The sequence below is a fragment of the Mirounga leonina genome, unplaced genomic scaffold, assembly GCF_011800145.1.
Source record: "Mirounga leonina isolate KUSES-001 unplaced genomic scaffold, KU_Mleo_1.0 Mir_224, whole genome shotgun sequence".
NCBI classification, from domain to species: Eukaryota; Metazoa; Chordata; class Mammalia; order Carnivora; family Phocidae; genus Mirounga; species Mirounga leonina.
Window position 1 is genome coordinate 4850539 of NW_023270615.1, and position 21553 is coordinate 4872091.

Consider the following 21553-nt stretch of genomic DNA (forward strand, 5'->3'; position numbering starts at 1 on the left):
ACCACTGTGTCATCACAGACAGTTCGGCCAGCTCGCCCTGGATGTGCTGGAGAAGGCATTCAAGCAGAATGAAAGAATGGCCATGAAACTGTTGACCTATGAACTCAAGAACTGGAGCAATTCTACCTGTCTGAAACTGGCCGCGTCTGGAAGATTGCGGCCTTTCGTCTCGCATACTTGCACCCAAATGCTACTGACAGACATGTGGACCGGGCGCCTGAAAATGAGGAAGAACTCTTGGTTAAAGGTACACTGACTTACAGAGAACAAACTGGTGGTTGCCAGTGGGGAGGGTGTAGGGGGTTGGGCAAAATGGGTGAAGGGGAGTGGGAGACACAGGCTTCCAGTGATGGACTGAATAAGTCACGGGGATGACAGTGGACCATAGGGAATAGAGTCAGTGGTATTGTGATCATGTTGTATGGAGACAGATGGTAGCTACAATGGGCAGTGAGCACAGCGTAACCTAGAGGTGTCAAATCGCTGTTCTGTATGCCAGAAACTAATGTAAACTTGTGTGTCTACTTCAATTTAAAAAAAGTATATTTACTTTCTAGAATTTAATATTTGTTTACTCGGAAGGTCTGTACTCTTGAGTTCATTTTTCCCTTGTTCTGGAAGAATCAATTCAGGAAAACCAGTTAGTATCTTTGGTTCTCACAGATGAGCTGGGATCTCCCCAGTGGAACCTCAGACAACGACGTTAATAGCCTTTTTAATGAAACAAATTTCAGCTTAGGAATATTAATCAATAATACACCAAATAAAATTAGCAATTGCTCTTCTGTTCATCCAATGTGATGTTTGAGGGAATAGATGCTCATTTTATAAAGCTGCCCTGAAACACCTATTTCCAGATTCTTCTATCCGTTATAGTTTGGCCTCACCTCTCATCTTGAATTATCAAGAATAATTTAGTTAACTACTAAAGACATTTAACTTTTGACATCACACCTAAGCCTAAAGCTTTAGGTTATGGTCAAGCTTATGAAGTACATATGCTTATAAAACTGAATAAAAGGGGATAAAGCATGAGCATGAAAAGCAACATTAGACTATATATTTTATTTTTTTAAAGATTTTATTTGTTTATTTGAAGGGGGAGATAGGGAGAGCAGGAACACAAGCAGGGGGGGAGTGGGGGAGAGAGAAGCAGGCTTCCCGCTGAGCAGGGAGCCTGATGCGGGGCTCGATCCCAGGACCCTGGGATCATGACTTGAGCCGAAGCCAGACGTTTAATAACTGAGCCACCCAGGTGCCCCAACATAAGACTATATATTTTAATTGTATTTTTCCTACAGCTTTTAAAAATGTCCGTCCCTTGGGCGCCTGGGTGGCTCAGTCGGTTAAGTGACTGCCTTCGGCTCAGGTCATGATCCTGGAGTCCCAGGATCGAGTCCCGCATCGGGCTCCCTGCTCTGCGGGGAGCCTGCTTCTCCCTCTCCCACTCCCCCTGCTTGTGTTCCCTCTCTCGCTGTGTTTCTCTGTCAAATAAATAAATAAAATCTTAAAAATAAATAAATAAATAAAAATAAATAAATAAAAATGTCCGTCCCAAATAGAATGACTTCCGTAAAACTATTTTTTTGTTGGACACACTATAGAAAACACAAAGAAATAAGACATACCATACCAAATATATAAAAGAACTTGCACATTTTAAATCCACCAATGAGATTGCAAAAATAAGAGAGATGTGAACCAAAAATTATTTCACATAGATTCCTCTTTAAAAAACACTGAAGAAGTAACAGTTATTTGTAGACGAAGTTCTCCTTTGATCTGTTTTGATTTCAGCCTTGGAAATGATGAAGCAGAGAAGTGAATGGGCCCACCTCTAGCTACACAATCTCTGACAATAACTCTTTTTAAATGTGTAGAGAACAAGATGGGGTATAGATGGCTGGAAGTTTGAGCAATAATTTTCCCCACGATGGTTTTTTCTGTACAGCTGTGGGGAAAATTATACCATTTTGCTTAATACCATTTTGTTCCTCATATACATTATATCAGTAAAGAGACCTAAATGAAGCAAGACTGAATGTTTTGCCCCCAAAAGTAGTGAGTGGACAAAGAAGGCTGAATTAGCTACTTAAAATCTCTGAGCTGTGGGACATTGCTCTCCATGCCTAGATCCTAATTCATCAGTGCTTGGCGACAAGTTTTTCTCCCTCTTCCCCTCCCCCCTGTTCGTGCTCTGTCTCACTCAGAAATAAATAAAATCTTAAAAAAAATAAATATTTGTGTAGGATGTGAGATGAATCTAACAGAAGGTGACACTTGTTATGTTTTTATATTCTTGATTTTATTTATTTATTTTTTAAGATTTTATTTGTCAGAGAGAGCACAAGCAGGGGGAGTGGCAGGCAGAGGCAGAGGGAGAAGCAGGCTCTCCACTGGGCAAGGAGCCCAGTGTGGGACTCGATCCCAGGACCCTGAGATCATGACCTGAGGCCAAGGCAGACGCTTAACTGACTGAGCCACCCAGGCATCCCTATTCTTGATTTTATAATATGAATAAATTTTAATGTGTTTTATGGGATGATAACTACCTAATGGCTTTAAAGAATTATGAAAGCAATATGCTCATGTTCATTGAAAAATAATACTTCTTGCTGCCCTGCCCCTAGGGATAAATAATAACTGTGTGGTATACAGATTTTTAAACTTTTAAATGCATATCTGTGTATGCACATATGTTTTCTAATTTTTAATTCTCTTTTTGTACAATAATGGGATCATACCATATATATGATTATATACCTTGCTTTTATTCATTTAACAATATAACTTGGATATTTTTTCATTATACTAAAAAGTGCCTTTATCTTTTTTTTTTTACATTTTATTTATTTATTTATTTATTTATTTATTTATTTGACAGAGAGACAGTGAGAGAGGGAACACAAGCAGGGGGAGTGGGAGAGGGAGAAGCAGGCTTCTCGCTGAGCTGGGAGCCCGATGCGGGGCTCGATCCCAGGACCCTGGGATCATGACCTGAGCTGAAGGCAGTTGCTTAACCAACTGAGCCACCCAGGTGCCCAGTATCTTTATCTTCTTAATGACTGCATAATATTCCACTGTGAGGTTGTCCCATACCTGCTATCCCTCTATAGAAAGATATTTAGGTTGACAGATTTTTTTGCTATTATACATAACCCTGCAATGCATGTCCCTATACACATATGCTTGCATTTATGACGATTTCTGGGGAAGACACTGCTAGATTTGGAATTGAGTCAAAAAGTATGTATAGAATCAGGGTATCAACCGAATTAGGGATTGGTCTGGTGCTTTGTGTACATTAAAATCTTCATTTTGTGATTTGACTACTACTCATGCCTTGTGTTGTAATCCTTACTACTTATTTTGCTTTATTTTCTCTTAAAGATCATCATAAGTATTCTTTTTCCACCCACCATTCTGTCACTGGAATTTAAGAGCAGAGCAGAGATGTCCCATGTTCCCCAGTCCCAGGACTTCCAGTTTGCGTGGTATTATGGCGACCAGAACCCCAGCGCAAAAGAGAATGCTTATATGGTTAGTACGATATCATAGTGAGCTCGGTTTTCATGATATTGACTGCACACCAACATACACATGCACAGAGTTTGCTTATTAATGTATTTAATGATCTTAATCATATTATCTGTGATCAGGTATAGCATGTATGATACATCTAATTAACCCCCATATATGATTAAGCAAAATATCCCATTTCTTTGGGAAAGAACGTCTTTATTATATCTTGACAAATGTTTAACTTTTCATTTTCCTTTGTGACTAGTAGAATAAATAGAGTTACTATTTCTCGAAAGTGACAATGAGGAGGGGAGCCTGGGTGGCTCAGTCAGTTAAGCGTCAGACTCTTGATTTTGGCTCAGGTCATGATCTCAGGGTTGTGAGATCAGCCCTGCATCAGGCCCTGCGCTGGGCATGGAGCCTGTTTAAGATTGTCTCTTTTCCTCTCCCTTGGCCCCTCCCCCTCCTCTCTCCCTCTCTAAAAAAAGAAAGAAAGAAAGAAAAGAAAAGAAAAGAAAAAAAGGAAGTTATAATGAAGAATCCCTCATATCCTTAAAAATATTTGTAAAGGTTCAGGTTTAGGTTTTGCATTATTTTCACTGTTCCACTCCACAATTTTTTTTTTTTTCATTTGTTATATCCTGTGACCAAATAATTTTACTTGAGTTCCCGGATGTATATGTTTTCCTGAGTAATTTGAACTATGCTTTTGCAACCTGTCTTCACTGGAGAGTCTCCAGGATGCTGTCTGTGCATGTATTTTTTGCTTTTTATGTCTCAGCGTGTATCATTACTTATAAACGTATTACTGTAGGTGCAGTGAATGTCTTCCCTGGTATTTAATACTTTAATGAGGCATCTTTAGCATCTTGTTGGATATGCTTTTGCACTTGTGAAGTATTTGTGACAGTATTTAAAAATGCACTCAAGAAGTATTAAATGAAAAATAAGTAATTATAATTAGTTTGTATGGCTGACATCTGTTGTGATTGGGTGAGCATCCATTCTAATTGGTTAATGCCTTTACCAGATCAGTTGTTAAGTATTTTGACTATCGTGCCTGCCTGGGTATATATGTATTCCTATCCTCTACCCTCTCCCCCTTCCTTCCATCCTCACTTTACTAAGCCTGATGGTTCTATCTGGGATTCTCAGAATACAAGATGGCAGGTACATTCTAACTTCTGTGGAAGTTAAGCGTCAGACTCTTGTGTAAGCAATTATCTTACAAACTGGGCTAATCAAGTTGTTACAATTGTGATTGTACTGGCTAAATGATATGGTTAATAAGCTTAGACCATTTCAAAAATTTTTAAAGGAAAGATAGGAAATGCAGTGTTGACTTAACACCTTTACAAATAAAATGAAGTCTTTATATGTGAGATATTTTGTTTGATTTTGCTATTTATACGTTAACATTTAGTTTGTTGAAATGAAAAATGGAGAGAGTTGCCTTTCTAGGCAGATAAACCTACCTACCTGTCTATCTATCTATAAACAAATATGTAAATATGTTGGCAGTTGGTAGCAAATAGTACTTTGTAAGTGGATGTAACTTCACTTCTGGTTTCTACAAGGTTCATGGAAAGATAAGCTCTCACAAACACTTAAGGCATTGTAGATGGCTGGAACATTCCACTAAGTAGTTGTTCTTAAAGGGAAGCTTTTAGAGAAGGAAGTCCTTCCTTAAATGGCAAATAATGTGCTTTTAACATTAAAAAATATAGTAAGTTCTCACAGTTCCCTGAAAAATCAAACTTTGGCTGTAATGTAGTGGTCCTGTTTATGACTTTGCCCACCTGGATGGCTTGGACATGACCATATTGATTTATTAATTTGTTGAATATTTAATGGCCACCGTCCATGTGCCAGACAAGATACAATGTTCCGGATCACTGCAGTAACTAAGGCAGATGTGACCCCTGCCACCATGGAGCTTATAATCAGAGAGAATATCCATGATAGATACCTCAGCATTATCCAGTTTAAAGCTTTTATTAAAAAGTGTCTCAAACCTGCTCTGTTATGCATGGATTATAATCATGGTAACAGTGTTCTTTTGTTTTTGAGTTTAACCAGAGCAATAGTTTTTGATTACCTGCTGTGTGTTTGGAATGTTGCTAAGCAGAGAGGAGGGGTGATATCAGCATGCGACATGGAAGATTTCACAATGCTGATTAAATATGATGTGCTCGATTAGTTGAGGAATACAATTTGTGTTACATATTTTGAGAGGAAAGTGAAGACAGGTAAGACCTAGATGTTCTTTTAGCATGTCTTCATGCTCTGACCCTGTAGTAGTGGTGGGTGGTAATGAATACAAGGAAAGCACCACTGGTAATTGGAGAAGGAAGGCCATTGTCCTGAAGCTGGATAGACTCAACTTCTGCATTTGCCTCCTGAGGTTTCATAAAAAACCTTACTGAAGCCTCTAGAGGCAAAAGAACTTTGCCATGAGAACTCCCAATCTTTCTAGCTGCTAATCCTTTGAAAGCATGACTTTTGAGGACATGAGCTTTCTCAGGAACAGATTATAGCGAGATGGCAGAATGGCTGAACTAGAGGAAGAAGAAGATTCTTTTCATTTGGTGTCAGTCAGCGAGGATTACAGATTGGTGGCAGCTTCATGCATGAGGTGGTGGATAAGCTAAGACTTGACGACGTGTGGAAATAGCATTTCTGTGGGAAGACAGTAAGTAGGGGTAAAGAGGCAGGAAATGCAAGGCACCTGTCAAGCATCGTAAGTTCTATGGTTTGGCTAGAGTCCAGGTTGTTGTGGATATGGGACAAGGAGGGAATATTTGCAGGTATGGCTGGGACAGTAGATTGAGGCTAGATCGTAGAGACTCTCGTATATCTTATGAAGGAATGTGGTGTTTTTTCTGTAGGTAATGGATAGCCAGTGGATGCACATGACCAGAGTAGCAAGATGATCTGACCACTAGGAAAATTATTCTGTCTCCAGTGTATAGGATGATGTAGCAAGAAGATAGGCTGAAAGCAGGGAGAGCATAGACAGGTGTAACCATCCAGATGAGGAGGATTAAGGAATTTGGCCAGAGTTGGTAGCAATGGGAATGGAGAGGAAAAGAGAGATCTTAAGTGAAGAGTCGGATAATGTTTGAACATGGGGCATAGATGAAAGGAAGATAGCAAATATGACCGAGAGGTTGATGGTTAGAACAAGGCCATCTTGAAGGGATACGGGGATGATTGGAAAAGGAGCAGGTTTGGAAGGAGAAAGACAAGTTTAGTCTTAGACATGTTGATAAACCACAATGAAAAAGTATTTTCTAAAGTTGAACAATAATCTATTTTATCAGAACATCATTAAGTGGGAATGACGATAGTTATAACAATGGAAAATAGGTATGAATTGTGGTAGAGGTGATTGTTGTAGTTATAATTTTATTCTGTGTGCCTGCTGATCAGATTCTTATTAGAAAGAGGAGGGAGAGAGGACAGGGGAGAGAGGAGAGGGCTGGGGGAGAGGGAGGGAGGGGGAGAGAGAGAGAGAGAGAGTTTGATTATATTGAGATTTGAGTCGAATAAAAGCTAGTTAAGTGAAATATTTCTGTGTTTACCTTCTTCTAAGGTGGGGGGAGGAGGGCAGATGTCCTGAATCTGAATTTATATTCTTACATTGTCTTCATCATGGTAGTTGGTGTCTTGGAGTTCAACTCAGAGAGAGGCTTAATTAGAACTTTATAATCCATACCAAACTGTCAAGAGTAAGTAACACCTAATGAGAAACTCCTAGAAAAAAATAATAAGAGAAGTTATTTAATTTACACAGTCATTACTAAAATTGCTTTCTGGAGTCTTTTTGAAGTGGTACTGATGTCATTGAAATCACAGTAAATGATGACTTTTCTCATTGGTTCTAAGCTGTTTTAACTCTAGGCAGGTTCAAACCTGTTAGGAATCAGGTCAGTTCCTACACCTTCAGGTCACAATGCCAATTTCACTGCCCAAAATGATGTGAATGACAGCAATCAGGCACTGAGATGGCCCATTCCAATGCCTGAAGCCTCAAAAATTACATTTGATCAGTTTTATGGACAATTCAAGCAACACTTGCTTTATTTCTTGGCTTGTAAAATCCTACCAGTCTTGCAGGTGTGACACTAGAGAGACATCTTTTGTGGATAGGTTGAAGAAAGGTACTCATCTAAGAGGCATCAGAGAACATTCCTTTCTTTTAATATTTTTTCAGATCACACAAGTAGTGGATTTCCTGTTTAAATATTAGAACCACACAGAGCTCTATAAACTGGGGTGACTTCTCTTTTGCTTCTCTTTTACCATCCCTAAGTTCCCTCTTTCCAGAAGCAACCGGGCTACAAATGATTTTCTTTTCTTTTCTTTTCAGTTCTTTCCTCCCTCCTTGCCCCCCCACCCCCCACTTTTAAAGGCTTTTCTCTGTGCACACCTGTGTAGTCCATCACACAACCACTTGTCTGCCACAGAGATACTTACTGCTCATCACCTACAAGGATTAACTAACCTCTTCGGACTGACATACACATTTTGAGAAACTGATGAAAGATTTGATGCTTTCCCTAGGAAAATGCATGTACAACAAAAATACTTGCATGTAGTCACAGGAGATTCAGGGAACTCTGGAAGCTCTGACAGTTCATGAACTTCAGGCAAAGCATGTCTGCTATCCAAGCCAGAATTCTAAAACTAATGCTGTGCCTGACTTTCCTAGGAAATGGAAACTATATCACTAATGGGTGTCCATTTTGTCCTCCTCTATTATGGAAATAATTTTATTATCTGTTAATGATTTCATGGGGATTTTATGATATTTTTAGGTTCTAAAATACTGATAAAGGAGACTAAGCAGAACAGGAACAGGGACAATTTTTAAATCCTTGGAACTATTCTTAGTTTGACTAGGTTTCCTGGTTAGAGACTTAGCTTGCATTTTGAGAGATATCCTGTGCTCCTTACTTAAAAGCCAAAGATTTACACAATACACATAGTTTTCTTTCCTTCCAAAACTAAGATTATAATTTGGCAGGTGGGTGCCCAATTAACTCCTAATATATTTATTATATTCATATATATACATATATATATATACATATATATGATGTATTTTGGATGTTTGCAAATGTCAGTATCTTATTTAAGGCTCTGACAATGAATGATTATTTATTTTGCAGAAAGACTGTGATTTGGAAAGAGGCCCCGATGAGAAACTAGATGAAAATCACCATTTTGATTTAAAGAGCAATCCCCAAAGCCTTCCATGGACCAGGAAAATCTATGAGTTCTACAATGCTCCAATTGTCAAGTTTTGGTTTTATACGGTTGGTCTCATTGCAGCAATTAATATAGTCTTTGTGCTGGCCAGTAGTTGATCATGATTTTGATAATGATATGCCTGGTTTGCCAACTTGTGATAAAATGTAGAAATGCAGGGAGAAAAAAAAAACAAGAGTGACAAAGGGGGTAGGAAAGAAGAAGATTGGAGGGAGGTGAGGAAAGTTAGAGCAGATCTCTCCCACTATGGGATTGAAAGAACAAGCAATTTCTTCTTTCCTGAGTGCTTCCCATTAGCTCTGCTGGGACCGAGTACTTGAAACTTTGTGGAACAAGCAGTTAATGACAGTGGTTGTAGAATTAAGTGATGGGGTGGATTCTTTTCTCATCTTGGGCAAAGAAATCAGCAGTTGAATTGATTTATTATTTGGTAGGAATAATGTGTAATATAGACAAAAATTACAAAGTGTTTGCTTTTTGTCTTCAATAACATGATTATAAATACATAGAGGACAATAACATTTTATTTTATTTTATATTTTCCCCTCTGACACCCTCCCCCCCACCTTTTTGAGGACAATAAAATTGTAGAAGTTAAATTTATGAACAAATACTACATCTAATATTGATCATAGTGATACAGAGAAATCATGAACTGCACTTTAAATGCAATGAGTGCTTTTCACATTTATTTAATAGCATTTATTTTTTTAATGCTTATATATACTTTAAATTGCTCGTGGCCAAGATTGTGTATTTCCAAAACATTTGAAGTGTGATTATAAAAGGACATTTATCTAAATGTGTTGTATTTCAAAATATTTACTCGCCTATCCAAATTTTTATTGCATACATTTATTAAATATGTATATTGCTTTGTTTTCAAAAATCAAATCTTCCTTCAAATGATGAGGTTTTACCATTTTTGTGAATATGCAACAAAATATCCTAAAGGCTCTGATAGTAGGTTCAAGAGATTAACTGTAGTCACATCACTGGGAAAAGAGTATGCGAGTATTTCTTTTTTTTTTTTTTAAAGATTTTATTTATTTATTTGATAGAGAGAGACAGCGAGAGAGGGAACACAAGCAGGGGGAGTGGGAGAGGGAGAAGCAGGCTTCCCGCCGAGCAGGGAGCCCGATGTGGGGCTCGATCCCAGGACCCTGGGATCATGACCTGAGCCGAAGGCAGACGCCTAACGACTGAGCCACCCAGGTGCCCCGAGTATTCAAGTATTTCTGTCCTTAGAAATTTCCAGCTGATGAACTCTTTTTTTTAAAAAAAGATTATTTATTTGAGAGAGAAAGAAAGAACATGCAAGCCGGGGAAGGGCAGAGGGAGATACTGTCCCAACAGACTCCTGCCGAGTGGGGAGCCTGATGCAGGCTCAATCTGATGACCCTGAGATTAGGACCTGCACGGGACCTGCACAGGACCTGCACCGAATCCAGGAGTCAGATGCTTAACTGACTGAGCCACTCAGGCACCCCCAGCTGATGAACTCTTAGAGACAGGAATAAAGCTCAGAAAATAGATTAACAAGAACAAAGAGTAAACAGATGGAACCAAGTAGCCAGCCAGGTCTGCCCATCATAACGGACGATGTTAGCAGTGAGCACAGGCATTTTTGTCTTGGCTGTCACGTTGCTAGGTTATGATGTGTGTGCTTTACTGAAGCATGTCTTGTTATACATGTGATGGTGAAGAAGCAAAAATGTAAACATGTTTGGATCTTTTCTTAAGATCGGAAAGAAATCAAGTGTCAGGAGCAATATTACCAATATCTGTGGTGGTTTAATATCTGGCCACCATGAAGCCAATGGCAAAAATGAAAAAAAAAAAAAGGGGGGGGACTGCTTGATAGAACAAATTTATTTAATCATGTGTCTAAACGGTCATCAAACATGCTTAGACTTTGAGGCATAAACCTAGAGAAATAGAATTCATAGAATTTACCTTAACTATCTTATATGCTTTTCTACCAGGCTCTTGATCTCAGAGGCAGCATTACCCATCACACCTGCCCCAAGCACTGCCTGTTGGATATATATCATCCCGGCTGTGTAGTCGGAAGTGGTTTTAGCCATTCTCTTTGTAGAACTGCACTGACAGGATAATGTACCAAACTTAGGTAGAGCTCAAAAAGATCTGAGAAATAGGGATTCAGGTTAAAATAATATGATTCACCTCCTTGAGAGTGAACACGCACACACATATACACACACATACTCTCCATTGATCTGGGGCTTTAATACATCTGTGGATCAGTGAACACCATGCACTGTCACTGAGGCTATTTAAAGAACTACACTGTCTCATGCATTGTTGGTTTTTGTGGAAATTGGTAAAACCTTTCTGGTGGACAATTGAGTAATACGAGTCACGGTTTTAACTGTGTATGCCCAGCGATTCTACTTCTGGGAATGTATCTTAAGAAAATAAGGACTTTAGATAAGATTGCAAAGCTATTAATCACAATGTATATATATGTGTGTGCTTACTGTGTCTTAATTCTTTGGAGATATTGGAAATCTAGGTTAAATATAAACAGTAATTAAATATGCATTTCTTGAAAGTCTACCATGTGTTAGGCCGAGTGCTGAGGGCTGAAGGTACAAATTTCAATGGTCTTTTAATTACAAGGACTCACAGTTGGACAGTACTTTCCCAATGACTAGTATGTTTTAATCAACATAAAGTAAAGCTCCCAGAAGGGGCGCCTGGGTGGCTCAGTCGGTTGGGCGTCTCTCTTCGGGTCAGGTCACGATCCGGGATCCTGGGATCGAGGCCTGAGTCGGGCTCCCTGCTCGGTGGGGAGTCTGTCCCTCTGCTCCTTCTCCCTCTTGTGCTCTCTCTCATACTTTCTCCCTCTCAAATGAAAAAAATAAAATAAAATCTTTAAAAAAAAAAAAAAAACACCTCCCAGCAGAAGTAAATGTCACAATTTATTACATTTGAGGATAGGCACCTACTGATACAGCTCGTTGGTGTCCTGGAGACGCACATTTTCTGTGCTTAGTTGGAGGGGACAGTGTTTGATTCTCTCTTGGCTTATTAGCATGCTGGCATGCGCAGGGTTCTGGAAATTCTGGTCAGGAGCCAGCAAGATGAGATAGTGCCCCCTTCCATGCATTTGGAAACAGTGACCTTCATTCCTTCCATTAATCCTGGAATAGAAAACTGCAGATTCTTGTGCTTTCCTTGAAATCAGGTTATCAATAATCGGAGGGCGGTCCCAGTTATATTTCCATGTTATGACGTTGAAGTTCCTGGGTGTGTTTCTGCTTGGCGTCCTCCATTATGACTCTCACTCATGTCCAGGGAATGTGTGTCCCCCTCATAGATGGCGTATTTGGCATTCCTCATGCTGTTCACTTACACTGTGTTGGTAGAGATGCAGCCCCAGCCCAGCGTGCAAGAGTGGCTTGTTATCATTTATATCTTCACCAATGCCATTGAGAAAGTCAGGGAGGTGAGTCGTGCCTTCTACCTTTGTCTTCTACACCTCTGCAAAGAGGTGTTTTAGGCTCATAATGAAAAGGGACAGACGGGTCAAGGGTGGGGGTGATACAGGCAATGTTGATCCTAATTTGCTTGCTGGAAGGGTATTTAGGGGAAAATCTCGGACTTCAACCCTTACTCCTTGCCAAATACTTTGCTGGTGTCTGCTCTTTAAAAGCAGTTATTTCTGAAGATGTCCTAGTGTGTTTATCAGTCTTAGAGTGATGCTGTCTAATTGTTATTAGACCCTCAACTATTTGATCTCCCAGAAGTTGCGTGTGTGTTTTTATTTAATGAGATTGATTTTTGTAGCTTACCATTGCTTGCATATTGTCAGCTCCATTTCACGCTAGGCACGGAAATGGCCAGAGTTGTGCAATAGGTAAAGAATTCATTTATAGCTTTTGAATTATTTTACTAAACACCTTTGAAAATGGAAGCTGCAAATCCCTGAGGCCAGGAGTCCAAAAAACAAAACAAAATTTTCATTTTTAGTTTTGCAAATGAGTCACTTAAAAAAAATGCATTAACATCCATGCTGTTGTAACTGCAATCAGTTATGTACAATACAGTTATGACTTTATGTATCATTGTATATGTATCTTAGTGTGTACTTACCTCTGTGTCTATACATTTATATACATTTATTTTGTCCTAGAGCTAATATGACCAGCATTATGCACTAAGTAAATGTATTCTTAGTAATTATACCTATATCACCTGCTAGTTACTATTGCGGAATCTACAGAAAACAAGTCAGGAGAAAAACATTATCTGAATTCCACCATTTTTTATGCTTCAGGGGAAGAAAGTTAATTGTTTTACATTTGAATCTGATATTCTGTTGCAGGGGTCATTTCTTTAATAGTGACTTCTAACATGGCCTCCTTAGTAATTTCTCAATAACTCACTGGCAGTAGCAGGCCTAGATTGCAAGATTCCTTGGTTTCAAACCAGTCTCCTCTATACTTGGCTATCCCTCATAATCATAGAATTGTAGGTATATAGATCCGCTGTAATATTGTTTTAAAATGTCTTTCTGGTCCCCTGTGTTAGCTTAGGATTAATGAAAGCTAGGAAAAACTTCTCCTTCTTTTTTTTTTTTTTTTAACTTCTGGTTAGTTTTTCAAATAGCTGGTTAACAGTAACACTGACATTAAAACACACTTGTAGAATTGTTTTAATAATTCATTACCCAAGGATCACTGAAGTCTCCAAAATACCCAAGTGACCTAAGGTTTGGTGGGATTCAAATTACTCTTTAAGCGAGCAGTTGATGGACCGAAGAACTTTATTATGAGTCTCTTGGGTTATACCCCATTCTTTAAATTTCCCTCTTTCTTTCTTCTTTTAGGTGTGTATTTCAGAACCTGGGAAGTTTACTCAAAAAGTGAAGGTATGGATTAGTGAGTACTGGAACGTAATAGAAACTGTGGCTATCGGCCTGTTTTCAGTTGGTTTTGGCCTTCGGTGGGGCGACCCTCCTTTGCACACAGCAGGAAGACTAATCTACTGTATAGACATCATATTCTGGTTCTCACGGCTCCTGGACTTCTTTGCTGTGAATCAACATGTAGGTCCATACGTGACAATGATTGCAAAAATGGTGAGTATAGTCTGCTTGCATATTCTGGCATCCTTTGTTTGTTGTTTAATATTATCTTCTTTTTTGTAGGTTTAAGATATTTCTGAACTTTAAAGCTTGTTTATTTATTTTTAAAATTTATTTATTTGACACAGAGAGAGAGCACAAGCTGGGGGAGTGGCAGGCAGAGGGAGAGGGAGAAGCAGGCTCCCCACTGAGCAGGGAGCCCGATGTGGGGCTCGATCCCAGGACTCTGGGATCATGACCTGAGCCGAAGGCACTTAACTGACTGAACCACCCAGGTGCCCCGTCTGGGGTCGTTTGTAATGGTTCTACCGACTTTGGTGGTTTGCATTCAACAGTTTAACTTTTAGAATTACTTATAGAAGCACAGACATCCAGCTCATTTCATCTCTGCTTTCCTTTATAACCACAAACTCATATTTAACAAATGTCCTTGGAGAGCATATTGGGTGATTGATTTGGATACTCTGCTTATTAGCTTTTTGGGTAGGGGCCAGATAATATGATTGAATCAAATTTGTCTCTAAGCATAGTAATCCTAGAGGGTGAGATTTGTGTGAGGCTATCACCGGTAATATTTTCTGCTAAAATATCAATTTCTCTTTTTATCTCCTCACTGCTGGCCAGTTCTTAAATAATCCATATTATGGGCCACACCCTGTACTGAGAACAGAACTTGGTACCTATTAATGCATTTAATCTTCAAAATGACTTTATGAGATAGGTACTATTATTATCCACATTTTACATATAAGGAAATGGAGATTAAGCAAATCTCCCAAGGGCATAAGCAGGGGAGTCAGGATTCACATCTGGACTGTCCGGCTCTGTCATCTGAGCCTCCTCTGCAGTCGGGTTAGCCTTCTCCAACGGGCTTTGTACAGGGCCTGAGACCTACCCTCTAGGAAGTACAGTACTTCCAGATCATCTTTGGCTCTTCCTTCTGGAATTCTCACTGACGGGGAAGGGGCTAGCTCTGGAGAAAGAAGGGTAGTACAAAAACAAAGGAGAACAGAAAAGGAAGAGCCCTCAGGACTCCAAAGAGATTTTTCTTTACACTTTTAGACCAGCAATGTTTTCTCAGGTTTTGGTGACATTGGTATTTATCAGATAGGCTATACTGAGATAACTAATATATCTAGTGACTTAGCACAAGTTTATTTCTCCCTAATGCAAAGTTTAATGAGTGTTCATGGGGACTGACCGCTACCCTATAACTCAGGGATCCAGAATCTTCCATCTTGTGATGGAGCCATGTCAGCAGGTGGCTTCCAAGGTCTCCTATGGTGGGGAATGGGAGGGATGGAGAAAGTCTAACAGCTTTTAACTGTTCTGGACAGGAAGTAAAATAACTTCCTGTCACTCCACAGGCCATCGGCTAGACTCAGTCATACAGTCCCAGCTTTGTGGAAGGGAGGCCAAGAAATGCAGAGGAACTCATGGAATACTCGTGGCATAATTGTCCATGCCACAGTGAACAAATGGGTTGAGTTGATGTACATTTAGTAAGTGAAATGAACCTGACCTGATCAATTTCTCAGACTCTCATCAACTCCTTAAGACAATCCTAGGGATCAGGATTCATTTGACTAAGTTGAATACTCCCTACTTTTTGTTTAAGCACAGGTTCTTTACGCTCAGTACAGTTCCTTTTTCCCATAGACCACATGGACATGAAACATGTGCAGAGAGAAGGAGATGACTTAGCCAGAGGAAGCCCAGCTCTTCATGGCCTGGGGCATTGTGCTCAATGACTAGACAGTCTTCTTATTGGGAGCTATAATTATGAATGCTGCTAGTGTTTGATTTGTTTTAAATTTCAAGTCTGTGGTAAAATTCTGGTTGTGCCTTGCTATTTTGCAGACAGCAAACATGTTCTACATTGTGATCCTGATGGCCATAGTCCTGCTGAGCTTTGGAGTGGCGCGCAAAGCCATCCTTTCGCCAGAGCAGCTTCCATCTTGGAGCCTTGCTCGAGACATTGTATTTGAGCCATACTGGATGATTTATGGAGAAGTCTATGCTTCAGATATAGATGGTGTGTAGGAGATTTTGCCATCATGCCGAAATCAAACCTTTGTAGATACTCAGAGTACAAAAACAAAAAAATGTGGAAAATATTCATCTGGATCATACAGATGTCAAAATTTGTGGTATTCTGCTAAGTTAATGTGCTAAATATTTGTGTAGAGCCATAGGACTGTGATTCACTGTATCTCTCATTCTTTTAAATTCTTTATTTGTAGTTTGTGCAAGCCATCCGTCTTGCCCTCCTGGTTCTTTTCTTACTCCGTTCCTCCAAGCTGTCTACCTCTTCGTGCAGTATATCATCATGGTGAACCTGTTGATTGCTTTTTTCAAGTAGGTTATTTTAATTAAGTGTGGTTATTTTATTTAAATCAATATCAAAATTACATCAAGATGATTTCATTTAAATCAAAATCTATTTTGAGTAGATTCTCATATTTTGAGTATGTAACCTTTGGTTTTTGTGTGTTCCATTTTTTCCCCCCTTTTTTACTGTGGTTTTAACATGTGGACATGAAACCACTGGTAGGAAGGGAGCAGAGCACGAGAAAAGAGGAAAAACAATAAATGGAGAGAAAGTAAATACAAGCAGAATGAAAGGAGATCATGCATTGGAGTAAAGCAATAAGTTGGAATCATGAAAGAATAACAGTTGCTGAGATTAAAAGCTGGCTGAGGGGTTCTTGATGGCTTTTCTTTACTTGACTCCAGTGTATCTTATTCTCTGTTTTCTTCTATCTGACTTTTCATTTCTTCTCAGTCTGCTTTTCTGGATCATCTCCTTCTCCTCAATCTTGTAACACTGGAACGTCCCCTGGGCCCAGACCTTGCTCATCTCTTATTTACGTTTTGTTTGGTGATCTTGGTCAGTGTGCTGTAAATGCTGACAAATTCCAATTTATATCTCCAGCCCAAATCTCTTCCTCAAACTCCGGTCTCACAGATCCAACTGCCCCTTTCACCACCAGTTGGATGTATAATGGAATTCTACAGTTCTAAATGTCCAAAATCTTGATCTCCTCTCTTTCCCAGCATATACTTATTCTACTTGTCATCTTTCCCGAATCTATGGAGAAGACCACAAGTTTCTGTCAGGTCTCCATTTCTCCAGTTGTCGAGATCAAAAGCCTTGGAGTCATTCTTAATGCCACTTGTATCTCTCCCTCTAAACTATCAGGAACGCCTGTTGACTCTGCCTTCAAACAGATCATCAGTCCAACCACCCCTTACCACCCCACTGCTACCAGAGAGCCTCTTACTTATTTCTCTGCTTCTATCTTGGGCCCCCATATTCTGTTATCAACACAGTAGCCCCTAGTGATCCTATAAAAGCATATGTCAGATGATGTCACTACTCTGCTCCAAACCCTCAGTGGTTTCCCATTTCAAAGTTCCTACAATGACCTAGAGAGCCCCCGTGACTTGGCTTCCCTGCTGCTTTTCCAGTCACGCGTCACACAACTTTTCCCCTAACCCTCTCCTCTCTAATCACACTGGCCTCTCGGAGGTTTTCAACCAGCACAGGTGTGTTTGCAGATGCTGTTCCCTCTGCCTGCAGTGCTCTTCCTTCAGGCATCCGTGTGGCCCATTTTCTCACCCCCTTCGAGTCTTTGCTCACATGTTCCCTTCACCATTAGGCCTAACCTAAGGATGACATTGGAAAGTGCAGCCCCCTTTCCTTCAGCCATCTCTGTGGCATGCCTGGTCCCCCTTACTCTTCTTTCTTTATACCCACTTATGCTTTTTTTTCCTGTTTATTTGTCTCCTCTACTGGAATGTAAGTGCCACAAGGACAAGATATTTTATTGTCTTTTTTTTGCTGATGAATTTTTCCCAAGTACCAAAAAGAGTGTATAAACGTAGTTGCTTAATGGACGAAAGAAACCTGGTGAAGAGAGGGGAAGAAACTAGTATTTTTTGAATGCCTCCTTAATGCCAGGCAGTGTGCTGGGTATTTTATTCATTGGTTATTCCACTGCAGAGGGCAAGATAAGAGAAATCAATGCAATGGAATCTAAGTAAAAAAAAAAAAAAAAAAATAGAGAAGCTAAAGACTGGAGAGAAACAAAAATAAATCAGAATACTTAAAAAAAAAAAAAAGACTTGTTATAAATATATGGAGAAGACATACCTTCCTGCTTGTTACAAGATCATAGAATAACTGTCATCTCTTTTAGCCCTACCATTTTATAAACTTCTAACATTTGCTGGTGTTTAGTTAATATAGGTTTTTTTGACATTTCAAATAACATTCAGAGGGGGTATGAGATTTTTGTTTCTCAAAAATGACAGGTGTCAAAAGAGAGGTTGAGAAATCCTCGCATAGACCAGTTGTCTCACTCCAGAGAGGAACACAGTGAGGACGGAACAAGCTGAGACACCCAGATCTGACTACTTGTCCAGGGGCAGCCCGTTCCAGATTCTTTGTAGCAATAATTACAAAACCCCTAAAATACACTGTGAAGATCGCCACCTGCTGGTGAGCAAGCTGTAGTCACAGTCGGAGTGACAGAGTAGCAGTTAATCGTGGTGGTTCTCCAACTTGATGTACAGGAGAATCACCTGGAGGGCTTGCTGTGACATGCTATAATGTCTCTTCTAGAGTTTCTGATTTGGTAGTTCTGGGCTAGGGCCCGAGAATTTACATTTTTGACATGTCCTAAGGTGATGCTAATTCTGTGGTTGCGACCACACGTTGAGAACTACTGTTAAAACCCAGTTTTCTGCCTTCCCATCATCTACTTTATAGATTCTGTGAAATTTCTCCCTTCCTCTTATTCTCAGCTGGCTTTCTCGAGCATAGTTCCGCTTTCTTCTCTTTATCATTGCTCAAGTTTAGGGCTGCCTGTATTTTTATTGGCTGATTTTGGCTGTCCTCCTCAAATACTACTTTGCCATCTTTCTCTAAACAAACCAAACATTAGCCTAAGCAGAATGTTAGGATAGACATCCCATTGTGTCCTCTCCCCACCCCCATCACGTTATAGACTTAAAGTTACGTAGTTAGGGATGACTTAGAATAACTGCACCGCCCACCACAACTTCCATTGCTAGTTCTGTGGTATTGGTGTTTACCATTCTATCTGCATATTAAAATTGATGTCTTTAAAGCAATAATCCAAGGTGGTCTGCCAATAAGGGGTTATTTTCATTGTAAAGTTAACGTAAATAATTTTTATCTAGTTTCTAAATAGCTCTGCTTATTGATTATTTTAGGATGAACTGATTTTTCTTCCCTGTCTCTTCTTCATTAATATTCTTTCATTTGAGTGTTTTAACTAGGATTAGTCTATCAGTTCTCACATTTGACATTAGGAGAACCTCTCCTAATTGGTTGATGATACAGAGAAACGTTAACGGTATTTACCATGAATGGTAAATTATGGGCCGAAAAGAGCTTCTTATGTGAGAGGAGATGGTAAACCAAGAATAGTGATAAGTTCCAGAGGGCAGTTTTATGTTCATTGCATTTAAAACATTAGCATTTTCTCTCTGATTGTAATTTCTGTCTTTTTATTCTGATTAGCATATTTGATTATAGAAGGTGATTAATGTATCTTGTTTGGGTAGAAGAAGAATCACAAAATCAATGGATATTATTTTTGTTGACTGAGTGTTGGGAATGTCAGGTGAACCAATCATAAAAGTTGGAAAATAGAGAAAGAATCTATTATATTTTAGGATGCTGTATTAAAACATTATCCCTCTCTTCAACTTACAGTAATGTTTATGTAGATATGAAATCCATTTCCCATAAACTGTGGAAATACAATCGCTATCGTTACATCATGACCTACCACAAGAAGCCTTGGCTGCCCCCACCTTTCATCCTGCTGAGCCATGTTGGTCTCCTCCTTCGCCGTCTTTGCTATCATCAAGCTCCAAATGACCAAGAAGAGGGGGATGTTGGATTAAGTAAGTTTTCATTTATGGGGCATTAGGAAGGGAGTAAAGAGTAGAGATCCAAGGTGAAAACACGCAGTTAAATTCAGGGCACAGGATGGTAATCTCTGGGCGTTCACTCACAACAGCATATCAGCTGAGGCCCTGGGTCTAAGGAAATACATTGATCTCATTACGTGGCTGTACCTTTTGGTGGAGGTTAACCAATACTTTGAAAGAAAGGAAGGGGTAAGAACAGAATCTCTGCTTGAATGTCTAAAGGTTCTATGTCACCTGGAAAACCTGTGTTTCCTCTTTTCACCTGGGAAGTCATCAGAATAACTCCTAGGGAGTCACTGTGACCCATATTCATTTCCCTGTTGTCAAAGTTGGAATCCAAACAGAAGGGAGTCACAGGAGGTCTTGTGGACTGAGGGAAACTGATAAGACAGACGTGGCTTCACTTATTAACCAGAGTCCTGATTCTCTGCTTCCTAATCTACTGAGGATGGAGGTGATTCTGTATGGTTGTTTCATGTTTTCAATACAAGATGCAGAAATGTGGATTCTCATTTTTCCTTTCTTCTTCTTTTTTTTTTTGCAATGCTTAAATCTGCATATTTTGAGATTCTCCTAGTTCATTTTGCTTATCCATATCTTCACAGCACAATATGACTCTCATGCTAATTGTTATAATAGAACATTTCTTACTGTGGTTTCACAGATCTATTGTAGTTCCTCTCAAGCAATTTCACAATTGGTACCAGGCCCATTTCTTGATAATTCCTACATATAGAGGAAATGGGTGGCATAAATCCACAATCCTTATCTCAATTCCTACATCCAAAATATCCCTGAAAGCAGAAAGCTTTTTTCTTCTTAAGTTAGAGACTCATTTGGACAAAAAAGGCTGATGGGACTAATGTGAAGCCATTCATTCTCTTTATCACTTGTAGCATGAATATTCATTGATTTTGCTTCAAAAATAATAATGTGTTGGATTTTAGGGTACTGCCCTAGCCTCAGTCAGGGATTTTACTTCATTTATGGTGTATGCACTATATTACCTTTCTAAAATGAGACAAGGAAAATTCTTAATTCTAAAACACACTCAGTTCCGGGAGTTTCAGATAAGGGATTGTGCACTGTTTATACATCTCATGTATGAGGGACAGGTGTTATTACAAGGTTGATAGGTTGATATGCTTTTGTTCCTGCTGGTAATTGGCTAAGTGAAGTATTTTTCTCTTCTTGAGTCACTTTGGAGATTTACTTTTCTTTTCCACCCCCGACCCCCAAAGATTCAGCCTGGATGAGGAAGCCAAAGTACAATTGAAGTTAATTTTTTAAAAAGATTTATTTATTTATTTTAGAGACTTGGCGGGGGAGGGGTAGGGTAAGCAAAGGGAGAGAGAATCTGAGGCAGACCGTGCTGAGTGTGGAGCCCAATGCGGAGCTTGATCCCGTGACCCTGAGATCATGCCGTGAGCTGAAATCAAGAGTTGGCCATTTAACTAATTGAGCCACCCAGGCACCACACAACTGAAGTTAATTCAAAAGCTTATAATTACACTATAATTTTTAGGCTTCTAATAGAAAGCCATCCCAGGCATTGGCTGCGGAACTATTGCAAGCTAATAGGAGAGTGTAAGCCAGCCGAGAGATCCTGGAATTGGCTGGGATTTGGCCAGATTTCAGCTTCACCTTCATCTGGGTTTATAGAATGATTCCAGTATA

The 21553-nt window shown here is 39.5% G+C and overlaps 1 protein-coding gene across 1 annotated transcript in view; it reads left to right on the forward strand.

Moving 5' to 3' along the window:
- Window positions 1-21553, forward strand: part of TRPM6 (transient receptor potential cation channel subfamily M member 6) — a 167076-nt gene that overhangs the window by 97408 nt on the left and 48115 nt on the right. Inside the window, exons 17-24 of the mRNA XM_035029044.1 lie at window positions 19-247; window positions 3391-3540; window positions 8697-8843; window positions 12140-12268; window positions 13652-13903; window positions 15770-15944; window positions 16153-16267; window positions 19656-19849. Of these exons, the coding sequence (XP_034884935.1) occupies window positions 19-247; window positions 3391-3540; window positions 8697-8843; window positions 12140-12268; window positions 13652-13903; window positions 15770-15944; window positions 16153-16267; window positions 19656-19849 (1391 nt within the window). The remainder of the gene's footprint in view (window positions 1-18; window positions 248-3390; window positions 3541-8696; window positions 8844-12139; window positions 12269-13651; window positions 13904-15769; window positions 15945-16152; window positions 16268-19655; window positions 19850-21553) is intronic.